Source organism: Aquila chrysaetos, chromosome 8 (assembly GCF_900496995.4).
Source record: "Aquila chrysaetos chrysaetos chromosome 8, bAquChr1.4, whole genome shotgun sequence".
NCBI lineage: Eukaryota > Metazoa > Chordata > Aves > Accipitriformes > Accipitridae > Aquila > Aquila chrysaetos.
This window is the reverse complement of record NC_044011.1, coordinates 40,089,935-40,116,070: the sequence shown is the minus strand read 5'-3', so window position 1 is coordinate 40,116,070 and position 26,136 is coordinate 40,089,935. Positions and strand designations below refer to the sequence as shown.

Here is a 26,136-nt window from a genome sequence, read left to right as displayed (position 1 = left end):
GCCTCCCTGCTCCGTTGGTTGCACTGAGGCCTGGGGAGCCGTGCAATCCCTGGGGAAGGTGCATGCTGGATGCAGATTGCCTGGATGCCTGCAGAGCCATAAGGCTCTTGCCTGTCCCAGTAGGACACTGCTCTGCCAGTGCAGGCAGGTGCCCATGTCTGTGCCACCTCTCTGTGCCAGGATCTAAATGACATCCGGGTCCATTGCTGAAGCTGAGGATGGAGGACCTTGTGAAGGGAGAGGGCTGCCACCCCTGATGCTGGCAGAGGCTTTGTCTCATTTAACTCCCCTTCCAGAACGGGGAGCGGGAACACCAGGAGCACAGTGACGCTCAGCAGGGTCTGTCATCCCTGCAAAAGTGCCTGCGTGCCTCAGTCCCCTGGACAGAGCTGGGGGGCTGGCAGAAAGGAGGACAGGAGGATGTTTCCTCTGCACGTGCAGGGCTTGGCATCTAATCGCAGTCTCCAAACCGCAGAGGCTTGCCAGGTCCCTGGCACCCAGCCAGCCTGCAAGTTGCCTCAGTGCTTAGGGGAGTGAAGCATGAGCACAGAAGCAAGCTGTGCTGGCTCCCGAGAAGAGCTTGCAGGGGCTGGGCCCGAAGAGGAAATGGTAACAGCAGAGAGGACGAAAATTGCAGCAGAGACCATGCAAAACACATGGCAGCAGAGTTGGCCAGGCAGCGAAGGCTGGAGGCAGTCCACGCTCCCCACACCTCTGAGGTTCTCGGGAGGCTGCTCCCCCACCCTCCTCTGCAGCCCAGCGGAGAGTGACTCATGTTTGTGACTAGGCATTGATAACCCCTCTTTCAGGCTTACTAGCCATCCCAGTGTGCTGAGTACAGGATGTAGTCAAGCAAACTTTCAGAGCCTTTCCCAGCTCAACCACCTTTCCAGACACTGAGCAGCACTGGCTCTCCCCATGCCAACCCCGCTCCTTCTGGCAAGGTCCCCAGCTCTGAGCAGAGAAACAGCTACTGTGGTCTGACTATGGCCAAAACGAGAGGCAGATAACAGACAGGATCAGATAGCAGTTAGAAACCTCAGAAACCAGGTCACCCTCCATGTGCCAGTTGCACACACCTGTAGGTTGTGTTTTCCTGCTTTTCTAAGAATCTGGGTGACAGGCTTTAGAGAGCACCAGGCTGTGAATTGCCTTGTGACTCAGTGGTATTAAGTAAGCACCGAAAAAGTTAACGCTCAATAAAAACTGGCCACAAACCTGTGACACGTTTGACACAGCAAACAACACATAGGCTGTGCAAAGCAGCCCACTGGTGCACCCCACATGCCCTTACAGGAATTGGCATGTGATCAGCCTTGCAGGCAGTGAACAAGAAAAGGACCTGTTTTCCTATGGTGTCGGCTCTTTACGCAACAACATTTTGCTCTTCACAGGTGCAGAATAATGTCTTAGTGGTTTTTCCACCCTAACCTGCTCCAGTGAGGGTGAGCCTGATACAGCCATTTGCAGGTAGAATATGCCAGTACCTGCCTTTGGTCTGCAAAGCCATCTGGGGAGGACCTTATATAAAAAGTGACCAGCAGACTGCCTAGTTTGCAGTGCTTTCATCACCATCAGCTCTCAAAGCACTGAGCAAGCATGGCTAACCACACACAAGGAGCAGGAGAAACCCAGAGCAGAGTGGGTGGGTATGCTCTGCACAAATCAAAGAGCCAGCAGAGGCAACGTTTAAAACTCTTATTTGTGAGAGGCTCCTCAGCACCTCACCCTTGGTAGGACAAAGAAATACTTCTATAGTGCAGCTAAACACAGAGGCAGAGAGATGTTGTCACTGGGTGGGCGCTGATCCCACTGAGATAAGGAGAGCGTGGGATGGCACTGGTTGGGGCAAACACGCAGCTCCATAAATGGTGGCAGAAGCAAAACTTAGACCTTCTACACCCAGAGTGGTCCGAGCTTCTCACATCCCATTCATGGCAATGAGCTATATGGCTGGGCTAGGCAAGTATCCCTGGAGCAGTGATGTTTTGCAGAAGCTGAGAACATGACCCAGAGTGGTTTTAGAGCTACTGGGGGTTAGTGCTGCTCTTTGTATCTTGCAATCTCCCTCCTAGATGTTTAGTGCCTTGTATGGTAAACCCAGCTGTGTTGCCTTTACGACCACATCCTGCAGGGTAAGCATAGCAATCTGAAGCATGAAACTTGCTGGGTGTTCATCTCCCCAGACTGAAACTTAAGGGTTAAACCACCCCCAGGCCCCATCACTGTTGCTGTTTCCTTTCTTCAGAGCTGTTGCTCTGCAGAGCAACAGAAGTGTGGCTCACTCAGCCAGTGTCAGACCAGAAATGTTCGCAGGCATCACAGCATCTCTTGGGCTCGTTAAGTTGCTACCTGTCCCATTGCTGCTGCTTTAGAAACCACAGCTTTTAAAATCGGGCAGATTTAAAATCTGTATGTTGAGTGCATGGGACCTCAGCTATTTCACTTGCCCCAGACTCCACTCCCCAGCTCCTCTTGACCCCTGCCCTGCTCTCGGGCCCCACTGTCCTAGGCACAGCAGTGCATTTTTCTATGTGTAGCTGTCCCCCCTGCCCCATCCTGGCACAGTCTCCTCCCAAACTCATTGCAGGCTGCCCTTGAGGGAGTCAACACAGACCCACAGAAGCTCTCACTCTCTTGGACTACTCCTGACCTGGGACGTCCCCTTAGCAAAACCTGTTTTTCTTTAACAGAGACAAAACCATGGGGGAAATCTTTTCCACTGCATACCTGGGGGTGTTGTCTCCCATTTTACTAATATATTACAGTTTTTAAATGTATATAAAAAAGCTAAAATTGATCTTTACCAATGGTAAAGCAGCCCACCATCTTTCTAACAGAACCCAAGGAGAACTCAAGTACAGAGCTGAAATGGGGAGTGAAAGGGCAGCAGCAAAGGACAAATCACAAGAATCTCTAAGAGTGATAGCTCTGGAAAGTGAAACTCCACCAGCAAATGTACTTGTACACCCCTTAGGCTACAACACACTCAAAGAAATGTGTTTATCCTAGACTACATTATAGAATATCAGTAAAAATGGAGTCCATGAGGTCTCTGGGATGAGGAAGACAGCCTAGCAAAAGGGTTTGATGCTCTCTCTGATTTTGTAGGTTGGGCTTTATCTTTGTGGCCCCAGGGCATTCACTTCAGTTCCAGTGAACAAGCTATTTCAGAGCAGAGTGCTAGTCCTAGGGCTGAGCCAAAGGGCCTCAGTTCCAATCTGGGAAACGTGAAAATCCCTGTTGTGCTGTCTCAGTCAGACTGCAAAGCTGATACTCATTGCTAACCGGGGGTTCAAATCTTAGCTGATATATCTAAGAGCCCCACTATTTAATTGCAACAAAGATTTAAGCCAAGCACTTAAATTTCCTAATAGGAGGCTTTCAGATGGCTTGGGAAGGCAGACCCTCTGAGCGGGTTCTGCTGAAGGTCTGAAACTTAATGGTTGCTGGATGCAAAGTGGTACTCAGCCCCACTCATGTCCTACAGAAGAAGGGCTGGGGGATGGGCAGGTCCATCTGCATGTACTGGTAGAAGTGCTTCTCTCTTTTTTTGAAGGAAAACTGGTCTTTTTGACTGAAATATTTCCATTCAATGCAGTGGCTTTTCTATGAAAATGTACCATTTTATTTTTAATATGCTAACTGCCTCTCTGTTTCTTTTGTTACAATCCTGGGCAGCAAAATGAAGACAGGCTATGAACATGAGAGCAGGACAAGGTCAGAGCCAGTCACTCGGAGAAGGAGCCACTCTTTGCCCACTAGCTACCCAGGGAGGCACAGGGAGCAAGTGGAGGCACTCAGGGCAGAAATTAAATGGGAAAGAAAACCAGAGCATGCAACTGGAGCAAAGAGAGAAGTGCGAGGGAAAAGGAGGCCAGGAGCCACGCGTGAGGCTGCAGTCCTTTAATGAGAAGGAATATTTCTCTTGCCAACGTGCTCATTTGTTTCTTTTCCCTAATGTCAAACTGAAGGCTGAAGGAACACAGCAGGATGGGACAGCGGATGGCAGCAGGGTGCCTGTCCTGTGTAGGCACCTGGCTTACCCCAAAACACCTGGACCTCAGCAGGCCTGCAGAGAACCAGTACCGAGCTGGGCAGAAGTGCTTAGCCCTTCTGCTGCTGTTTTCCAGCCTGTCATCCGTGGGAATTTCAGAAGCCCCTGGATTCCAGGCCTGCATACACTTCCCTCTGGCCTTTCCGGATGGGCTGTGGGAACAGCAGAGATGTTAGTTCAGGAATCCTCATTAACACACCCTCAAACAACAGCAGGGTCTTGGCCCACACAATACATGAAGGAAAAAACAGAACAGAGAGAGCAGGCGTAGTGCTGCTCTGCTAGTGTGCACGGTGCACAGGAAGCTGCAGTTCTGCTCCTGACTCCCTGCGGCAGCACCAGGAGAAGGGGCACCACCTTCGCCACCTTTTTCCTCTGCTCCCAGGAAACCTTGGAGGTTGACCAGACTGGATGCTTCTTCAAAGGAGCAAGAAGGACATATGCTACAGATTGCCAACTCTGGTTATCCCTCCCCAGTCAGCAGAGAGAGATGGAAAAAATGCAGGTACTCCATACCTCATAGTCCGGGTTTGGAACAGGGGGAGGACGCTGCATCTTCTGACCTGCAATAGAGGCAAAGAGAGGTCATCCTTGGTGGTGATTCCTATAACACAGCATGAGGAACTTTCACAGAGATGATCTCAGGGGAACGCATACCATGGGTCAACTCACATGGTTTTATCACGAGCTTAGAACTTTTAAAGACCCAACTGCTGCAGGCAGGAGGCCTTATGATCATTTAGGAAGAAATCAGCTTTCTTTTAGAAAGCGTGAATTTCTAGCTTTCCTGGTTGTGAAGAAATACTTGAAAACAAGAAGGCCCCATAAGCACAGGCCCAGGCTACAGCTCCACAATATGGATACCAGATCTACACTCCTCTGCCTCAGCAAGCTGCACAGGCACGAGCACATCTTCGCATTTCTGTTGAACCCAGCACACAACGTGCACACTAAGCACACAACAGGGAATTTAGACTTGCTGAAAGATTTATATCAGCTTTGTGGAGGCTAGGGGAAAAGTGGCAGTGCCTGATCTGAACAAAGCCTGGCTGATGAGCACCCATGGTGCTTGTCTGACAGGCAGTCTCCTGGTAAAAACATCACCATCAACACTTCGCGAATAAATGCGAACCAGCATCGTCAGGTCAGCACGCTGCATCACTTTATCCTGGCATTTATAACCCATGAGCCCCACTGCTGGACCCACTGGGTCACCAAACCATGGCCTCAGAAGCCAGAAATTCAAATTTATGGTTTTAATAACACCATGATTTCTAATCACGTGTTCTGTGTGTGGGCCTAATTCTTGGTCTTTGATTTCCTGAGACAGGAGCTGAATGGGCCGGGGCCAGGCTGGGTTTGCAGCGACACTTGCAAGCTGAGCATCTGCCGTACAGCGTTTGCTTCAGCACAGACTCAATGCTGCTTCACAACAGCCTGTGAAATGGTTTCCTATGAGCAGGAAGCCTTTGACACAACACAGCCGCTGCACCCATCCCATAAAAGAAGGCAGCCTGGAGCAACAGATGTGGCAAGCAGGAGTGTTGTTTGGCAAGGTCTTGGAGGCTTGGGGGGAACAGAGGATGCTCCATCACTCAGCAGGGGCAAGTGTTTAATTTACTGCTTAGCGGACATCACGGAGAGCACAGACGCCTGAAATGGCTCTTACCTCGTGGCCGACTGCCAGCGCCAGCGCTTGCTCTCCCCTTCCTGTCTTTGCTGAAGTAATAGACCAGAATCAGCACCCCAAAGGTAATGAGAAGGTCCGCAGTGATGATCCCTGTCACAGCCAAGGCATCCAGCTCCTCACAGTTTGTGCACACTGCCAGGAGGAGAGGTGAAGGTGCTCAGAGATGGGCACCCTTCCTTTCCAGCAAGGAAAGTCCAGGCCTCACTCATCTCCTTAGTGCTAGCAGAAAAGATACAGTTCTGGGTAGGAAGGAGAAAAGAGCAAACAGAAGTGAAGGGGGACAGCACAGGCCATTCCATCCGCCCCGCCATTTCAGTCTGCAAACAGACACAGCCAGGGGGCTGGTGTGTGCAGCCTCCTTTGCTATCCTCTGCTGTTGGCATGGTCTGAGCCAGAGGGTGCAAAATATCCCCTAGATCATTACCCCCCTCTGCCTACGCTGGACTCTTAAGTCCTGAATGCAGAGCAGCTGCCCAAATTTCAAATGGCTCAGAGGCTTAAATCACTCTGTTGGCGGGGATGGGGGGTGAACTCCCCCTGGTTGATGGGTCACAGAAACCAGGCTGTGTGCTCCAGATGGGAGGTTTCCACTCTGCAAGATAAGAAATGCCTCTGGCCTTTGTGACAGACATTACTCTTGCTTTGTAGCATGGCAGAAGTGGTATAAAAGAAGCTTGTGCACTGTGTGGAATGTGGGAACCATTGACACGCAACCAGCTTGAGGACAGCAGAAGGGAAAGGCGTAGAGAGCAGGGAGATTCCTCTTGCCAAAAGTGTATTCTTGCACTCTTTTACTGCCCACACAGAGTGGGAAGGGCCTCAGCAGAATCGCATTCACCCAGCCCAGCAGCACTGAAAATCAGGCCTCAGCTCCTAACATCTGTCACTGAAATGTGTAGGCTCTATCTTTAGCCCATAGACTGAGTGCTTTTTCACTCACCTCTGGCATTCAGGTACATTTCATACTTCTTTCCCTCTGTCGAACAACTCACGTTGGTAGGAGAGCTGTCGTGATTCTCTATAACGTACTTCCTCTCATGGATGACTTCTGTCATCCCTGTTAACTTCCAGGTTATGCTGTCTGCGGTCAAGGGACATGTGATTGTCACCGTGGTTCCGGAAATCTCCACCAGGAATTCTTTATTGGAAGATGGGCCAAGGAGAAAGGAAACTAGCATTACAAACAACTTCTGAGCAGGCTTCCCTGCCCACCCTTGATCCCGCCATGACAGTTTGCTCTGCAAAATCTTTGATTTTATGGTGTAATGTAAATTCCCTGTGTATGTGTCTTCTACATGCATGTTTTCCTTTAGTTTTTTACACTGATTCTTTGCAACACTGAACAGTATCAAAATACTATCACAGAGTGTTCAACTATGTCAGAGAGCCTGGCTGCCTGCTATTTATTATCCTGTTTATCCATATGCTTGCTGGTCTCTTGGAGACCATTAACAGTAATTAGGGGCAACTCGTTATAGCTGATTTTTCTGATCAGTGATGACAGTAGCAACTAACACACAGGAAACTTTTTTCCTCCTAAAATACTGCTTGAACTCAAATATTTCTGTCTGCCTTTTAGTCCTCACTTGTGAGGCGTCTGGAGTCTTTATATCACGCTAAATAGTTAGGAATGCTGGTAAAATACACTTACTCTCTACTGTTGCGGTATTCTCTGCAAAGGAGAGAATAATAAGTGTTAACGAATCAGCCTGCTATTACCTTACTGCTTGTTGCTGTTTGAAAATGCCCAACCTGGCTTGGGGTTCACTAGCAATAATTAGAGACAATTCATGACAGCCAATTTTTCAAATCAGTGAGATCAGTAACAATTAATGAACAGGGAATTTTCCCTATCCTACAATATGTGCAGAATTCAAATATTTCTCACTTGTGAGGTGTAGTTTGTCTTTTTATCACACTAAATAGTTAAGAATGCCAGTAAAATACACTTACCCTCCTGAGCTGCGGTGCCGACTACGAAAGAAAGAATAATAAGTGGTAAGTAATTTAGCTACTGATATCATACACCCTTCCTACTTCAAGGATCTCCTTTCTGAACTCAGCTGTTTGAAAAAAATGTTTATACTCCTGTATTTCTACTAAAGGTATTAGAAGCATTCTGTTAGCTGAGATGGGATGTTGTTTTGAAATGAAGTCTTTTCCTTTGGCAGCCATTTTTAACGTGGACTGACGCAGAATGGAAATCTGAATAATTTTCTGACCCAGTTTAGAAAAAAGGTTATTGCAAGCTGCACACCCAACAATTTTGCTTTATAATCATGGACCAAAACCTGGAAAATCATGCCTGGTTTCTGCAGTAAGAACCACTGTCCTCTGCAAAAGTGTACTCACTGGAGGATTGGACCTTGACTCTTGATTTAACACTGTAGAACAGTTTATCTATGTGATTTTTCTCTCTTGGCAGGAAACAAGTAGTTCCATTGAAGTCTATGGAGCTGGATTATTATAGAAAGAGTTTTTAGGAGGTTTGAATCAGACTTGTGATTTGCTTTAAAGACATTTGTCGATAGAAAGTAACATCATAAAGTAATGACCCGTATTCATGTGTTCAGCGCTGTTGTCTCATCCCAGGTAACGTTTGCCTTACAATAGGAGTTACTTGTAACAAAATTGTAGATTTGAAATTCTACAGGCATAGGACTTGGCTGGAGAGAAGGTGATCTGATGCTTTTTTCTTTATAGAAGATGAATTTAAATTTGAAAAAAGAGCAGGCCATTGCTAAACCAAATGTTTTTAATCTTCTCAAAGAATAGCAGTTGGTATTTGCAGCACATTGGCAGAGTAGCTGTAGCCTTATTGTAGTATCTTTTAATTGCCTTTCAAACTTATCTCTCATAGTTACCAGCTTCTTTATAGTCTTTACAGATACTCTGTACTTCATCCTAAACCAGCTTTCTAAATGCTGGTCTGTTCAAACTGGTAACATGGATATTGCTACCACTCCCATGATATCACAGGGAGTCTGAACTGAAGTTATTTACCCACAGTCACAAAACAGTTTAAGAAAAGTGCATGAATAAAGCATAAAAATAAAATTAAAAGCACAGAACCTTATAGTTCACACTGCTGCGGAAGGCAGTGCATCAAGCTCCAACCCTGCTGCATGAAGTTTGGAGCCCGGGTGCCTTAGTGGATCAGCTAGCAAGCAAAATTTGACTAGGGACCTTAGCTTCTTTTCTCTAGCCTGAGAGGGTTGGATTCCTGTTTCTCTGTCCCTGCAACCTGCACCCTGAGTGGAACACTTCCTCTGGAGAGCAGCAGCTCCATAGGCACTGTACGTGCCAGTTGCAGATGTGGCTGCAGGTACTTTGCAAAACCAGTCGCATGCCCCTATGCTTTTTCCTTTGCAGCCCCGGGCAGCCACCCTGCTGGTCCCCACAGGCTTCTGGCCAGCTGTACTCACCCACACACAGCAGGAGTCCCAGGAGAGGCAAGGACTGCTCCAACCTCATCCTTGTGTTCCTCCTTCTCTTGCTTTTCTCTACCACATCAGATTGGCATCCCTGAGGCTGGCTGCAAGGGAAGAAAGAACACACCGGCTTTTCAAGTCCTTGCTTACAAGAAAGAGGCCCAAGACTTTTTTCCCAGAATTGTGTACAGCAACGAACTGAGCAGTGGTGGGGAGACTCACTGTTTCCAGTGAAACCTGCAAGCAGCCAAGAAAGACACGGAACACGTATGATAAAATAAGCCCATGTCAGGAAGTGCGGAGGCTCAAAACGTCCTCACAGAACGTCATTGACAGCAAGGGGTGGCTGCTCTGCACCAGCCCAGTTTAAGTCTCAGGAGACCTGTGGTAACTGCCCTAGGAGCAGCAGGAGAGCTAAATGAGCCTGCATTAGCTTTGCTATCAGGACCTTCCCAACAACTTTTCAAAGCCAGTGTTTCTGAAGGTCAACTACTGCAAGCAACTTAACATAGGAGGGAATAAACAGAGGAACCAGAAATGCTACGAGAAGCTCAGCACCTAGAGACACTGCATGGCCAGCAGAGATGAGCCTGTAAGTGCCAGGCTGTAAAACCTGAGGGTTTTAGTCACTGATGATGCAACCTGGGCTCTACTTTTGTTATTTTGCTCTAACACAACCCATTCATTCCTGCTGCCTCTTCAAGAGTGGTGTTTGCCAGCTCCTCATCTGGACTCTCCTCTGCATACATACTGACAGTGAGGAGTGCAGCAAAAGCGGTGGCTAAGCACAGCAACCCCTGCTGCGCACTTCTGACCTAAAGCTAATGCTCTGCTCCCAACAGCTACTTGAGGACATGCTTTTCCGTTAGCAGGGAACTTGCTTCACTTGTGTTGCTGTTTCTCCTCAGTTTCTGTATAAGAGTGCAGAAGCAATTCTACATTTTCATGCAGCATTTGTAGTCGTGTTACAAATTGCACCTACAATAAAATCAGCTTTATTTCTGTAAAACACATTTATGTCTGTCTACTTAGCATTCTAGCAGCCCTCACGAAAGGTAAATGCTAGGGGGAAGGCTAAGGCTGTTTGGAGAAAGCCTCTGTCTCATGAGCTGCCAAAAAGAGAAGGGAACATGGCATAGCGAAGGCATCCCGAAAGCCCAAGACCTCCTTCCACGCACAGCCAGGAGATGTCCAGACCCTGGGCTCAGTCACCTCTGCCACGGGCCCGCCTGGATGGAGGCTTTGCAGCACCTGTTGCAAGAAGTCAGAGAATCATAGAATCGTTTAGGTTGGAAAAGACCTTTAAGATCATCGAGTCCAACCGTCAACCCAACACCACCATGCCCACTAAACAACGTCCTGAAGTGCCACGTCTATGCGTTTGAAGTCACTGGTGCTGTGCCTTCCCTTGGGCTTGCCAACCCCGGGCACAGCAGCCTGGCTCCACTAGAGGAGGCTCCTGCCCCTCCAGCGTCCCCTGCTCGCACCGCGGCGGGCTCCTGCCTGCCTGCCTCAGCAAGGGAGCCTGCTCTTGCCCAGCTTGCACTTGAGGCGGGCAAAGACCTCCACACCTCCGTGGGACTGGGGCAGGGGCCTCTCCAAGCTTTGCTTCCAGCAGCGATGCTGGCACAGACAGAGTGGAAGCCCACCGTCTTTCCATTTCCCTCCACTTGAAGCCTACAGAGGCGGCAGCGCTGCTCATACAGTTGGGAGAATAGTGGGGCTTTGAGGGCACGTGCCCAAAGTAGACATTGCAAAGGCAACCAAGGGTCCCTCCTCCCAGGAGGGTGCTCTGTGTCTCTGCACCTGCCACACACATCTCAAGGGATGCCTCTCCGGATGCCTGGAAGGATGGAGCTGGCATCTTGCTCCTTCCCAAGAGCTCACCATTTAATGTCATGGCTAATCACAATGTGGTGGGCCCTATTTCATTTATCAAGGTGCTCTCTTTAGCTGTCAGGTCCTTCTTTTACTTACTTCTGTTTCAAAATGAAACATCAGAGAATTTAGGTTACTAGTAAGAGTGTCAGGGACATGGTCTTCTCTTAACAGCTGGAGTCAGCACGTTTTGAAGCAAGACGTTGAAGGTCTGCAGGTAAAGATCAGAACAGACCCTCTTCCCAGTCCTGCATGTTGTTACACAAATGTAGTCTTAAGTGAGAGCCAGTAGTGTTGCTATGTGGCCCGAGCGGCCAAAGGGCAGTTACAGCAAGAACCATACTTGTCCTACTGGACTCTGCATGGGCTGCCTGAGGATAAGAAGTTGCTGCTGTGCAGAAATATCTTAGGAGGCGGCAGCAAATTGACTGCTGAGCACTGCCTTACAGATACTTGAAACAAAATCTGAACAAAACCGCAGCCTAATAAATATTTATGGCGGCAATGAAAGAAATGGAGATGATGTTTTGGAATAGCAACTGAGTGGAAATCTGGGGAGATGCAGTGATGAAGGGTTAACACAGGGCCAAATTATTCCCACGAAAATAGGGATATCTGGTATCTCAGAGCTACGAGCAGAGACATAAGTGTCTGTGCTGTTCTGTGAGCAATCCATGAGACTCATGGCCTCAGTGCTTTTTTACATTGCCAAATTTGTAACTTGAAGTTTAAAAGTTAAAAATAATTCAGTATTCTCCACAGAAATTGCCACAAGGATGTTAATAGCAGCAAATGGGAGGAGAGATGTCTGTTCACAGAGTTGCTCATTAGCAGGAAGTCAGAGAGTCCTGCTGCTGTCCTCTTTCCACCAAAACCTTGCTCTGGCCAGTTCTGACATCCTCTCAGTGCATCCCAGGTAATCCAAAACATCCCATCGTGTTGTGGAACATTTTTAGCTAATGGTCACAAGAGCATTCCAGACGCCTTTAGAAGGCCTTGAACAGAATAAACAGAAGACAAAAATAAGAAAGATACCAATTAGAAAAACACAGGTGCGCATTCCACGATAAAGAGAACTTGGCACAAACAACCTCACTTCGGCAGTTTATCTTGACCAATTAGACTGAGACAAGTCTTGTATGTTTTAGTTAGTATAACCAATTATGTTTTATGTTTATGCGCGTGTACAGTGTTGATATAACCAATCATTAAGTGCAACTGGGCGCGTGGACAGTGTGTGAATAATGTGTGCAACCAATAGTAAAATAGCTAAACGCATGTACAGATGTAACTAATGTATAAAATGATGTCTGATGCTCTAGTAAAGTGGACTTCACCTGATCACATTGGTCTGTGTGTGCTGTCATGTGCCTCCGCAATTGGCGCCCGAACAGGGACCCTCGGATTGGTGTTGAATTCTTCGACGAGAGCCGACGGAGAGAGGGAGCGGAGAAGCCGGCCGAAATTATCCCTGCTGCCCCGGCAGGATGACCAGCTGAGCTGGGGCTGACAAAGACCGCGCGCGCGGCGGAATAGGGGAATTTTACCCTGGTGGATCTCGCCCTAATCAGGTGAGCGGTCGGAGAAGGAGATGGGGTTGGACAAAGAGCAAGAAGCGGTCCTAAACCTCCTTCAACATATTCTCTCTAAGAGAGGGTTGAAATGTGATAACTCCATTATAAAGGAGTTACTTTTATGGGCTTGGGAGAGAGAACTTATTCCGAGTATAAATGTTGCATTTGAAGTAGCAACTTGGGACGATGTAGGCAAGGCGCTGTGGGACACTATTAGCGCCGGGGGAGATAAGACAAAGGAAGCAATCAAATACGCAAGGCACTGGAAGGTAGTTCGGGATGTGCTGCAGGCAATGAGGGTGGAACGGCAGGCAGCCGCTGCTGTCTGCGCGGCCGTGACCCCTTCTGATGCCTCCATGTCAGCCGCGTCAGCCTATCCCACTGCAGTTAGAGGAACATTTTCTACGCAGCTGTCTCTACCCCCCCAAGCATCCATTTCTGCTAGTGCTGAGACGTCTGTACAGACACAGCCTTTGCCTATACCCAGCCGGGTCGCTGGCGCTGAAAGTATCCCCCTGCCTGTTACTCCACGAGAGACGGAGGAGTTAGGGGGGGCCGTTTCTCGTCCGATTGATTCGGACGAGGCAGACTCGGAAGTGATTAATGTGGATAGAGAGATTGTAGAAGCTATCGGAACCTCCCTATGGGATGAAATTAGTGACAGGTCTAAAGAAGTTAAAGGTCTTGCAACTTTATGGAAATTAATTAAGACAACTCTACAAGAAATGAAAGCAGATCGTAAAGCGTCTGCGTCTGCTTTTGCTGCGCTCTCTCCAACCACAAGCGAAGGGGAAATGCGGGGAGAAAAACATAATGCAGCGAGAGAAACTTTTGGCTTTCCCAGAGCTTGTCTGCCGGCTCCTGTGCCCTTGAATTCTGCTCCACTCCCTGGGACTGCCGATATTAATCAGCCATCTGACAGTTCCCAAGCCTCCCTAACCGTACACTTAAAGGAAATCCTACAGAATCAGGAAGCGAGTAAAAATCTGCCTAGGAAAAAACAGCCCCCAGATATCGCCGCTCAACATGAACAAATTATACCTAGCATATACCCTCCGTTGCCTTCGTCTACGCCCGGGTCACCTCAAGAGCACGAAGAAGGGCCGGAGCTCACTTCGCAGCAGTTGCGGTCAGTAATAGAAAAGCTGGCACAGCTGGAGCCTGCTGTGAAGCGAGAAAAACCACCAGCCGTATCCTTTGATGCACCCCTTTTACCTGTGCGGGGAATTATTCACGATGCCTTAATTGAGGGAGAAATCATAGCAGCTACCACAGCATTTCTGATTATTGCTGGGGCTGGGGGTAGACCTAATCAATGGGTTCTATTTGATTGGAAAATCATAAAAGAAACAAAAGTTACAATTGCTCAGTATGGTTTAAAATCTCCTTTTACACAAGCAGTTTTGTCCCATACATTTTCTGGGTCAACTTTAACTCCACATGACTCGCGAATGCTTGCTAAAACCTTGTTGTCGACATGGAAATTCATTTATACTACGCTGGTGCATTTACAGCCGGCAGAGAAAATCATATCAATACAACCTGATACTGCTTTTGAGGAGGCAGTTTGTAAGCAGACCGTTAACGAGCAGGATTCTGATTCCGATAATAATTCTTTTGCATCAGGCAGGGTGGACTCTGAAAAAGAGCCTGATTTATATCCCTCATTACCTCCACCGCTGCCTGCCACGGCCGCCCCGCCGCTGCCTCCCGCGGCCTCTGCGCGGCTGCGGCCACTGCCGTGCCGCCGCCGTCCCCCACCCCCCCACCCCAATCGCCTGGTACTCCCTCTCCAGGGTTTGCTGAACTTAAAACAGAACCTAACTTTACTACACTACCTGTATCTCCTTTTCCTGCTAATCCCTCTAACTCTATGCCTCTGTCTAATCCGTGACGATTCACTTAATGATTTGGGAAAAAATACACATAGTTTGATGCAACGCTGTCGAGAAAAAGCTCTACAGCAAGGAGATACCATGTTTACTTTTCCTGTTGTATGCACACCTGCCTCAAGAAATGCAAGAACCTCAAGAGAGAGTTGTTAGGATCAGTCATCATGAATCCCTGTGTGATGTTTAATTACATCTATAACACCACTCGAAAGGGTCAGAATGTAAATGCTATTTTCCCTGTATATAGAAATGCTACAGCTTGGTGTAACTATATCTATTCCAGAATATCACACTCTTTTTTCTATTCCAGCTGCTTTACCTGCGGTGATGGTTTTTTTTTTATTTGAGAGAATAGAGCATGGGAGAGGAATTCCGTTGAAACTTAACGGGAGGCCATGTAGCCTCAGACGACTTGCGTTACTAACACCTGATATCAATATGATTCACAGTAAAAGGCTCACGATAACTGACACAGGTTTAACTGGATGGCTAACAAGTTTTGGAATTACAGGATTGTTGAAAGATTTGCTTATACATAACTTAGTTATTTTAATTGTAATATTAGCAGTTGTAATGATTGTACCACGTATCATAAAATAGTTGAACGTATGATTGCAAAAGCATTTCATGTAACTTGGCTTGCATAAAAATAATTAAAAAAAAAAAAAAAAGAGAGGGAGAAAGAGACAGAAAGAAAAACAAAAATTAATGAAAACAAATGGCTGGAGAGGGGGAAGAGAGATGCGGTTGCGGAACACACAGACATGGCAGCTGAAGAGTGAGAACATCTAAGAGAAATAACCCTGCAGACACCAAGGTCAGTGCAGAAGGAGGGGGAGGAGATGCTCCAGGCGCCGGAGCAGAGATTCCCCTGCAGCCCGTGGTGAAGACCATGGTGAGACGGGTCGTTCCCCTGCGGTCTATGGAGGTCCACACTGGAGCAGTGTGCTCCTGAAGGACTGCACGCTGGGGAGGGGACCCATGCTGAAGATCTTCGTGGAGGACTGTCTCCCGTGGGAGAGATCCCACGCTGGAACAGGGGAAGAGTGCGATGAGTGCTGCCACTGAGGAGGATGAAGTGACAGAGATAATGTGTGATGAACTAACAGCAAAACCTCATTTCCCGTTCCCCTGTCCAGCTGTGGAGGAGAGAGTGATAGGATAGCTATGGTAGGTGACTGGTGTCCAGCCAGGATCAACCCATCACATAGACAAAATGCATTATAACATAGAATGAAATTACATTGCAATTAGGAATTTCAAAAACAAGGGCTCTGTGCAACTCCTTTACAAGGGAATGAAAGTGTATATATGAAATTAGCAGAATAAGGTGTTTTTCAAAGAATTGTCTAATATTGTTGAATGCTTAAATCCAAAAATATGATTTGAAGGTTTAAATTTGTGTATCTGAATTTATATTGCTATTGGAGAATTATTAATCATTTGTGCGTTTGCAGCAATCAGAATCACCTGAGGAGCAGTACGAGGATTGCGTCAGTTCGAAGCTAGAGTCCTCGCTGCCTTCCTCGTGAATCTGATGTTCCTAAACAAAAAAGGGGGAGATGTGGGAGCAGCTCGGAACACCTGGCATTTGTTTTCAAGAGTGACCGTTAGAATTTGTCGTGCTCCATGTTTGCCAAGCCTTGAAGAACTAGTTTTACAAGGTCAGGTTGGAGGATGGCCTTGTGTAGGCCTGGGAAGATGTGGCTGAAGACAGTCACGAGTATGTCTATGGAGTGTTTTTATTTTTAACTGTTCTGAGGACTGGCAAACATCCCAGCTGGGTCATATATGCCCTCCTGTGCTAGTAGTATTGGCTGTGAGTCGTTAGTACTTTCTGGATCTTTGTTGAAACATATATAAGTTGGATTCTTTTGTGAAATAAAGGGGAATCTTGCAAAAAAAAAAAAAAAAAAAAGTGGGGAAACAGTGTGGGGTAAACGTCCGGATGCCCAGAAGTTATCAGATTATTGACAAGACATGGAACGACACAAGAAGGTATTAGGTGCGCCACCGTTGGTGGAAACACTTTGCTGCCTCATCGCAATATGTGCGGTGGTAGAGCCAGCATAACCATTACACCGAATTAACCCAAGGCAAAATATGTGGATAACCTGGGCCACCCAGACAGGACAACAGTCTTTTTGCCTCTCAATGAGTACACCCTCAGATCCATTTCGAACATGTTTGGTGGGAGTGCCATATTTGTATCTGCCAGATTTTCGAGCATGGGTTTCTGATGGCAGTGCTTTGAATGAAACAAAGATCAATGAGACCTGTTACAGCTTGTATTCGTCGCACATCCCACAGCAGCATTGTCAAAATCTTACAGGGGTAGCAACTGCAAAGATTATCAATTCTCTTAATGTTACATTGCCCTGGGATCCGCAAGAGCTTGATTTAGTAGGATCAACATATGGTAATAAGTCGTGTATATTTGGCAGGAGGGTTTAGCACAGGAATTAATTATTATTGGCAACACAATATGTCGGGGTGGACAAATGTATCTAGTCCAAGCTCTTGGTATAAGTTTATAGATAGTAGGGATTATTGTGTAGGAGCCGTGGGAGCAGAAACCCAGGGGAGTAAGATATTTATAGGTACTAATTATACCGCCAAGGCTTTACCAAGCGGATATTTTTTGATATGCGGTGATCGTGCTTGGCATGGCATCCTAGTGAGATCTTTTGGTGGACCATGTTACTTGGGTAAGCTTACATTGTTTGCACCCTCTATTATTCAGTTACTGAATTTAACAGACAATCAAAGACACAAGGGATCTATAGAAAATCTTGGGCCTGATTGTAACGATAACGTACGACTGTTAGGCAAGGCCACAAGAGTGCTGCTATCTCTTTTTACACCAGGGGCTGCAGCGGGTAATGCGTTACGGGAGTTGCAATGTTTACCATGTTGGACGTCGAAGCAATTAAATCTTACATCTAGTGTTATAAATGATCTCTTAGAAGACACAGAAAACATAAGGCATGCTGTTTTACAAAATAGGGCGGCTATAGATTTTTTATTGTTAGCACAAGGACATGGCTGTGAGGATTTTGAAGGAATGTGCTGTATGAACATATTAGGTCATTCGAAGTCTATACATGAAAAGTTGCAGCAGTTGAAAGATAACATGAATAAAGTGGTAGTAGAGAAGAACCCCTTGGATGAATCGTTTGGGTCATTAGGGATAACAGGTTGGTTTAAAGAATTATGTCGCATGGGTATTGTTGTAGTTATCGTGATTTTAAGGTATTGTAACAATTTTACCTTGTTTGGTTAGCTTGTTGAGGAAAATGGCATCCCAAGTTATTAGTCAAGTCTGGATTGCTCATAAACAAAAGAAGGGAATTGTGGGAGATTTCATGGAAAGCAGGGGACATTTCTTTGAACCCAATTATTTAGAGTTAAGTACGCCGCAGTCAACGTGAGTGGACCGGAGTACGTGACAGCTACAATATGAACGGACCTTTGAACCACCAGAGAAACAACGGACATGAGGAACTTGGACAGTGGAGCAATTAATAAACAAGATAACAGAACTGCAGAGGCAAGAAGGAGCTGCAAGGGTTTCAACGCAATTAAGAAAGCTGCCATTTCGGCTTAGAACATTTAGCTGCGGGATGGAGACTTAGGAGTTGGTTTGTATCTTTGTTAAAAATAGGGGTTTCTTTTATTCTTGTGTATTTTATTAGGTATAATGTTGCTTTTACTGTGTTTTAATTAATTGTATTCATAGGTCTTTGCAAAGGGCTGAGTTCACAGGCCCACGATGGACTCCCGCTCAATTTGTACGACCATCATCATCTGGAACACCCTAGATGGTGCGACAATGTGAATACCACCTCAGCCAAAAACTAACGTGTAGGTCACCTTGACCAACATAACAGGTCAAGATTCTCTGTGCACTGCAACTGCATCACAAAGCCCATGAACCAATAGACAGGATGGCTATGACTCGTGTGGCGCGCCTGGCCAGCGACCGCATGTGCCATAGGCTCCCTATGTTTCAACTGAGGCAAATTTTAGCACCCGCTGGCCACGTGTGCTGAAATCTGTTCCTCTGCAAATGTATAAATACCGGGATTTTCCGAAGAGCATCGGGTTGGTGTACGGCAAGGCCATCGTTGCCTCTGTGGGGACGCCCACGTAAAGCTGACACCTACCGATTGCTGGGCTGAGTTCGCGGATGGTGGCGTCTAGATCTGTTAATGCTCTTTTTAAAGAAAAAGGGGGGAAATGTTGTGGAACATTTTTAGCTAATGGTCACAAGAGCATTCCAGACGCCTTTAGAAGGCCTTGAACAGAATAAACAGAAGACAAAAATAAGAAAGATACCAATTAGAAAAACACAGGTGCGCATTCCACGATAAAGAGAACTTGGCACAAACAACCTCACTTCGGCAGTTTATCTTGACCAATTAGACTGAGACAAGTCTTGTATGTTTTAGTTAGTATAACCAATTATGTTTTATGTTTATGCGCGTGTACAGTGTTGATATAACCAATCATTAAGTGCAACTGGGCGCGTGGACAGTGTGTGAATAACGTGTGCAACCAATAGTAAAATAGCTAAACGCATGTACAGATGTAACTAATGTATAAAATGATGTCTGATGCTCTAGTAAAGTGGACTTCACCTGATCACATTGGTCTGTGTGTGCTGTCCTGTGCCTCCGCACCATCGGAGCCCACACTGCTGCACAGCAAGAGTGCCCTCACTCTGCTCCTTAGCTCTGAGCTGAAGGGAGCCCTTCAAAACACCCAGAGGCTAGGGCATCCTCCCCGTCCTTGCCTTGGCATTACTGCAAGGAAAATCAGAATCAGTCACAACGAAAGCTCGTAACCTGGGATGACTTCTTGGAACTAGACCACGGACCAGACACAAACACAGCCACAGACAGCAGCAGGTTCTGCTGTTAAAGTGATTTATGGTCTTCAAATGCAAACATCCTTATTTTGGCAACACACGTGCACAACTCAGTTTCATGCTCTCACAACTGCCATGCGCCACCAGGAAAATATTTTGTGTCACAATGAGTTTCTCTACTACCTTGCGCTGCTTGTTGAACACAGTGGGGTTTCCCCAGCTCTGCCTGGACTACCATCCGGCTGGACTTGTGTCCAATGTAACTGTCTCTCGACTTTTCCAAGAACTTTACAAGCCCCAGTTAATGCAGTCTCCAGTTCTGCGGGATGGCTGCAACCAAGTAGCATTATAATGATCCCTTTACTGTAGGTATCTGTTTCAGTAGAACATTTCCATCCTCTGGATATGTGCCCACACTGCTGCCACAGCTATTTTGGCTTGCTTTTTTTGGATCGTTCGCAGGACTGTGCTAAACAAATGGCTCTCATTCCTTTGGGCTATCTACAAACACCTTCAGGCAAATTTTCTTTTAGGAGCAAAATTACCTCCCACAAGAGGGGAGTGGTTTCAGGTAGAAGCTGGGAGGAGGGATGATTGCAACACAAGAGAGCAAAGGAATATGGGAGGCAGAAGAAATTAATCTTACCTGGAAAATCTCCCTGTTTTGCACACAAAAGCAAGCTGTGCTGGCCACACCTTGCCTTTCAGTGCAAGGGCAGGGAGTGCTCTCTGACTCAAGCAGGAAGGAATACACACATTGCCTTGCAGGCCAAGCTGAGAGAAAGGAATTTGCTCCACTGTGCTGGGAACGCTTTGAGAAACTCATCTTTCATCAGGTTATTGAGAACCTGAAACAAATTTCTCTTTCTGGTACCGCTCAACCTGTGGAGTACGGACTTGTCTTCCTGATGCATGGCCCCAGCTGGCTGGGTGCTGTCCTCTTCTTTGGGGTACAGCTCCAAGGTAAGGAAACCTGGTACTGTCTGGCCGCAGTTGCCATCTTGACTTTCCTCTTCTGATCCCTTAATTATCGTCCTCATTAAGGCAGCGACTTAAGGCAGTCTCAGATACTTGTTGTAGACGATTGCTGTGATTCTTTCGGTCCAGGGTTCACTGCAAGTGACGCGAAGTGATTGAGTTTCTTCAACAAACAGGTTTAGGTGTGTTCAAGCGGAAGAAGAACACTGATCTCATTCTCAGCTCCGGTTACACATCTTTTCCTTTCCTGCCAGGAATCTGGACTTTACTCCTAGATGTTTTTTTCACTATCTTTGTTACTAGACAATCCGAGATTGTTAGGCAGCACTGGGTTTAGATCCTTCACACAGCAACGATTCCAGACCGACAATAAACTCGCTTGAATTTTCAGTGGCTTGTATCAATATAGCTGGAATCTAAGAACACCACGTCCTCCTTTCCCAAATGCATCAGCACATGGATACGCTTGGTAATCTATGTTGAAAAAAGTATTTTACACTTATTTCCCACACTTGTTCTTTTAAGGGATTTTAAAATGAAAAGATTTGACACCGAATCTTTGGATGAGTAACATGATCTCTGCCAATGAAGTTTTTCAAATATGAACACCTTCAATGTTTTGGCATTTCAAATATTTTCTTCTTTGAGAAAAATTATTTGGCAAGGAAATCTTTGATTATAAATTCTTTTCAAATACAGGAAAGGTATGGATTGTCTTTGTTATGAAGCCGTATTTTACTACCCCCAGATAAGCTTTTCTTTGCTTGAATCACACTGGCATGTGTTAACTCATCTTCCTAAAGTGACAGTGAATATTTTCTTTTTCTGCTGGGTTAGTCTGACCAGTGAGGAAAAGGAAGCTAATGGGAGCACATGATAAGGAACAGGGAGGACTATCCCTTTCAGCAGCAGCAAGATTTTTAGTTCAGCACTGCTGTTTTGCAGAAACTAACCCGCTAACTAACTCGGAGAGCTAAAGCAGTCAGGCAAGCAACTCCGCGATTGCGGGGAAAAAAGTGAGCAGTTACAGCACCACAGTTGTGGCAGCACCAATCTGCCAGAGTGATTGAACTCCGTCTGGAATGGCAGAACAAGCCAGAGGACAACTGGGGCTCAGGCGTGAGAGGCATCTTCACCAGCAACCCTTTGGTTTTCCTATTTTTAATTTTTCTTCTTTCTGTGTCTTGCTGCTCTCTCTTGCTGATTGTCTTTCTTTCAGGGTAGACCAACTTAGCGATGCTAACTTATTTTTAAAACGGCAGCTGTGGTGGTTTGGTTAACAGAGGATGTTTCTTTGACAAGCAAATGCTTACAGATTTACCTTGAGGATTTCCTGTACAGTTCCTCAGTCTGACTATATTTGACTGTAGTTGTCCAGCTGGGCTATTAACCTTCTAACAGGCACTTCTTATATCAATAAAAGCAGTTTTCACCATGGTGTGCAGGACACTCAGGCTGATAATACAAAGCATATAAAGGAAAGTTCTAGCACAGGAAATAGCAATTGTTTACTGGGGCTCAGCAGTGCTCCTTGAAAGGGCAGGACTGCTTTTCTGAAGAAATCTGCTTGGGGAGTTAAGTGCAGTAGAATGTAATCGCTTGTGAAAATGTGACCAGGACAAGCACATGAAAAGTTATATGATATCTTCAGTGCCAGTCAGGAGCAAGTGTATATTTAAGGAGGGGTGGCATTTACAACAGCATTGCACCTCCTAGATGTCAAGTTTGCCGAAGAGAGACATTTCCCCCCAAACAAAGTCTATTGTCCCTATAGACAAGCCCTTCTCAGTGGTCCTTTCTCAACCAGTTATCAGATCTGTGAGTGTTTAACTGCGCAGCCACAAAACTACAAAGCAAGCACTGTACCAGCAGTTCAGACGAATGCAAAGTCCCTCAAAACCAGCACTGCGCAGCTTGCACATCAGCTGACAAAATCCATGAAGCACAGGCGATCTCTGCATACACAGGATCACCTCCCTCAGTGTAATTACATCTGTGTGCTTGTGACTGTCAGGTTAAACATTGACAGGGATAGATAAGGCAGGCTCCTGCATAGGCTAAACGCAGATAAGGAAAAGTGATGAGCTTACTCCTAGACAGCAGCTTGCTTTACCTCTAACCCCTGCTGTTTTCCCTGCAGCACTGTGGCCTGCGGCAGCCGTGGAAGTTTACACTTCCAAGGAGGTGGATGCTGTGAACGGCACTAACCTGCGGTTAAAATGCACCTTTTCCAGCAGCAACCCTATTAGCCAGCACCTGTCAGTGACGTGGAACTTCCAGCCTGAGGACCTGAGCTCTCATGAGCCAGTGAGTGAGACCTTTACGCTCCATTTCATTGATGCACACTTGCCCAAACAAACCAGTCCCAAGGCCCAGCACTGGGTAAGCCCGGTGACTGCAAAAATTCCAGGTGTGGGTATGAATGGGCAAGCACAGCTGAAATGCACAAGGCACCATCTTTTGAAATGGCCTCAGAGTTCATCTGAGAGTGACTGGGCCAACACAGCTCTCTTCAGCTTCGGCCATGTGCCTCAGCCAGTGCCACTCCACTTCCACATGCTGTCTCTATCACAAATACCGCACAGTGCGTAGGAATGACAGCTTCCTTTCTTTCTTGTAGGTATTTTATTACCTGAAGGAGCCCTACAAGCTGTCTGCTGGGCGGTTTAAAGAACGAGTCACCTGGGATGGGAATATTGAGCGTAATGATGTTTCCATCGTTATCTGGAACTTGCAGCCCACTGACAACGGGACATTCACCTGCCAGGTGAAGAACCCACCAGATGTTGATGGCACAATTGGTGAAGTGCGACTCAGAGTTGTGCAGAAAGGTGAGAGGCCAAGAACCCCACCAGAGGTCATGTGAATTTAGCCAGTGCGAAGCATTGGCAGGTCTTCCTCCACATTTGGGAAAATACATAGAAGAAAAGGGAGTATAAAGAGAAAGCATGAGGGTAGTTAATGGATACAAGGAAAAAAGGAGCCTGAGAGAAGGTTATAGTCACAAATACATGTTCTCAGCCACATATCAAGAGCCCTCTGTGTGTCCTTCTTGTTCATTTATCTGTTTCTCTCCATGCAGTGCATTTCTCAGAAATCCACTTCCTGGCGGTGGCCATTGGGTCTGCCTGTGTTCTGATGATCATTGTGGTGACAGTTGTGATTATCTGTCGACACCATCAGAAGAAAGCGCAAGAGAAGAGGATCAAGGTGGCAGACACTGAACTGTAAGGACAGAGGAGAGAGAAAGAGAAAGGCTTCTGGGAAAGCTTGCCAAATGTACCTCTATAGCTATTCTGAATCATTGACTTGGACCCTACACTAAGCATCTACAATGCAAAACCGCCAGCACGATTAGCAATAATTGGCTGCTTACTTGCAGCCAGAACAGAGCCCCAGGAAGAACAGGCTTTGGAGTCCTTATTTCACTCTTGCCCTTCACAGTGGCTCCTCACTCAGAGAAGGATCCAGCTGTTGTGGTGGTAGCTGGCAGACGATCACTCTGTTCTTTCCTCTGCGAACCTGACACTGTGGTCACCACGCATCTAGCATGCTTGTTCTCTTATCATAGCACTTCTTTTTATATGTTATGTATGTTACAAGTAACTCAGAAGGTGACTCTGCTGCTCAGAATGTCTGATGCTGATTTGGTTTTTTTTTTTTTTTTCCTTTTTCTATAACAGTAGAGAAAAGGAGAATCTGAAGATTAGAGAAGAAAAGGAAGCCAGTCCACTGGAAGACTAGAGATCTTTGATGGTATACACAATGCAGGTATCCATTCAAACATTCTCTAATTAATGTCTCAGTGTTACCGCAGACTTTCTAAGACAGTTTTACTTAGGTATTTCACTTCTATGGCCACGGTAGCCGTAAACAGAAACAACTGAAACCACAGTTGGAGTTTGCTCTTGAGGGACCTTCAGAGAGAGTGAAAACTGAACAGGCAGTGGAGACAGAACAATGTTGAGGATCGTTGGTAGGAAAGCCGCTGTTGCTGCTTTCTGCGACATGCCTGCTTTGTGGATAAAGAGGATTGAATTAATTTCCTTTCACCAGTTTTGAATCTGCTTTTTGATTCATTTAATCTTTATTGTTTTAAAATTGCTACAGGAAGACTAAAACTGTTTCCAGATCTGCTGGCTTTCCTGAAACAGTTCAGCATAATTTTTACCCACTCAATTTCTGAGGTCAGCAGTTGCCTCTACTATTTTTTTTTCAACAGTAATCCTGACTAATGAATCTGTTTTGTTTTTCTTATAATCTTTCTTCTTAGGTACTTCTAAAGCAGATGGTGAAAGCTTGTAATTTTGGATGTTAGAACAAAGCTGAATTACAGACGCCTCATGCTGCGAGTGTGGTATCCCTGCTCAACCTGAAATTCTTGCAAGGAAAGAGGATGACATTAACATAAGTTCTAGATTTCCTTCGTTGAAGCAAAGCAGGAGGAGCTTGCCCCATGAACAAGGAATTTTCCTTAATCTTCACACCTGCAGAAAGTGAAGAAAGCTGCTCTGAAGATGAAAACATGCCAAAAGATTTGAACAAAATGCCAATATAGCTGACTGAACAGAGACTTTCAAAGCATCTGAGCAGACACACTCTTGCACCTTAAAAATTGCAAGGTGCATATGTGTTGCCCAATTGTTCCTCCCTCAGAATCCTCTTTGACATCAGGAAAAGGAAGACTGACTACATGAGGGATCAGAGGAGCAGCCAGTTACTACAACGTACTTTAAATCTCTTTGCTACTTTAAGTGGGAAGTATTATAGTTTGGGAATGTATGCGGTTTCTTATTAGGGATAACGTTCACCAGTGGGTGTGCTTTTTATATTGATCTCTTGCCGCTTCAGTAGGCTTTGTAACTATGGTAGCTGAGGAGACTGTCTCCTGCTGCGTGGCGCGCGGCCATGCGCTTCAGCAGCTCCCCTCCTCTTCCCTCTCCCGCTCTGCCGGTATGTCCCAACATTGGCCTTCTTTCCCCGCTCCCCCCCTTCCCTCTGAAGGAGCACACCAGCGCCAGGCAGGACGCTTCTGTCCTCCGCTCAGCAGCTGTACATGCACCGTTGTAGGCGCCCCAAAATTGTGGCTGGCAGCAGCTGCTGCGGTTCAAGTTCAGAGACTGCCCTGAGCAAGCGATGCTCCGGCGGTGCGCTGTCCCGCTGCCGTTTGGTGGGGTAGCAGCAGTCCATGGCTGCCAGCGACAACAGCAATATCCCACTTTCTCCGGGTGCCATTTATTGCCCAGGCGACCGCCAGCGCGTCTCACCCCTGCATTTGACAGGCTCCCTTAGCACGTGCCCTGTACATCCACAGACATATTCTCTCTAAGGCAAACGAAGCCCAGCTCATTGGAACGGCAGAGCTGTTACGGTATTGAACCAGCACCAAATCAAAACATCAGGCCGTTTGTTGAAAGAGTAGCTTTATGACTTTATTACCCCACCTGTAATGTGCTGGTCACATTATGTGTTTGTACACGTTCGTTTCCAATTGCACGTGTCGTAAATAAAGGCGCCTCGTGGAGAGCACTGGTGGTGGTATAGGTGACGCGCAGTTCCACACGGCCTTGGTGCCTCGAATGAGGGCAGGTTCTGCCCTGAAAAGTCCCAGAGAAGCAGCCACCCGGCTAACCCAGGGACGGACCGCCCGGGGTTTTCGGGGAGGCCTGCTGGCCGAGAGCCCGGGCCCCAGGAGGACCGGAGGCCCCGTCCGACCCACCGGGGCCTCCGCGGCCGCCCGAGCGGGTGAGGCGACCCGTCGCCATG

The 26,136-nt window shown here is 46.7% G+C and overlaps 2 protein-coding genes across 3 annotated transcripts; one reads left to right on the top strand and one right to left on the bottom strand.

Moving 5' to 3' along the window:
- Positions 1–3,891: 3,891 nt before the first annotated feature.
- Positions 3,892–20,057, bottom strand: CD3E (CD3e molecule). Of its 2 annotated transcripts, none has more exons than XM_030022124.1 (7): positions 20,039–20,057; positions 9,173–9,282; positions 7,701–7,721; positions 6,688–6,885; positions 5,727–5,879; positions 4,574–4,620; positions 3,892–4,209 (listed from the first exon to the last, which is right to left on the bottom strand). In XM_030022124.1, the coding sequence occupies exons 2-7, from the start codon at positions 9,219–9,221 to the stop codon at positions 4,153–4,155; spliced, it is 525 nt and encodes a 174-aa protein (XP_029877984.1). In that variant the 5' UTR covers positions 9,222–9,282; positions 20,039–20,057; the 3' UTR covers positions 3,892–4,152. The 2 variants fall into 2 exon arrangements, with proteins under 2 accessions (XP_029877984.1, XP_029877981.1); XM_030022121.2 differs by lacking the exon at positions 20,039–20,057 and adding an exon at positions 9,401–9,560.
- MPZL2 (myelin protein zero like 2) lies at positions 20,023–25,894 on the top strand. Its single transcript, XM_030022118.2, has 6 exons — positions 20,023–20,355; positions 22,511–22,677; positions 22,991–23,201; positions 23,453–23,597; positions 24,054–24,141; positions 24,644–25,894. Exons 1-5 carry the CDS (start codon positions 20,301–20,303, stop codon positions 24,112–24,114), a joined length of 639 nt encoding a protein of 212 aa, XP_029877978.1. The 5' UTR covers positions 20,023–20,300; the 3' UTR covers positions 24,115–24,141; positions 24,644–25,894.
- The last annotated feature ends 242 nt before the right edge of the window (positions 25,895–26,136 follow it).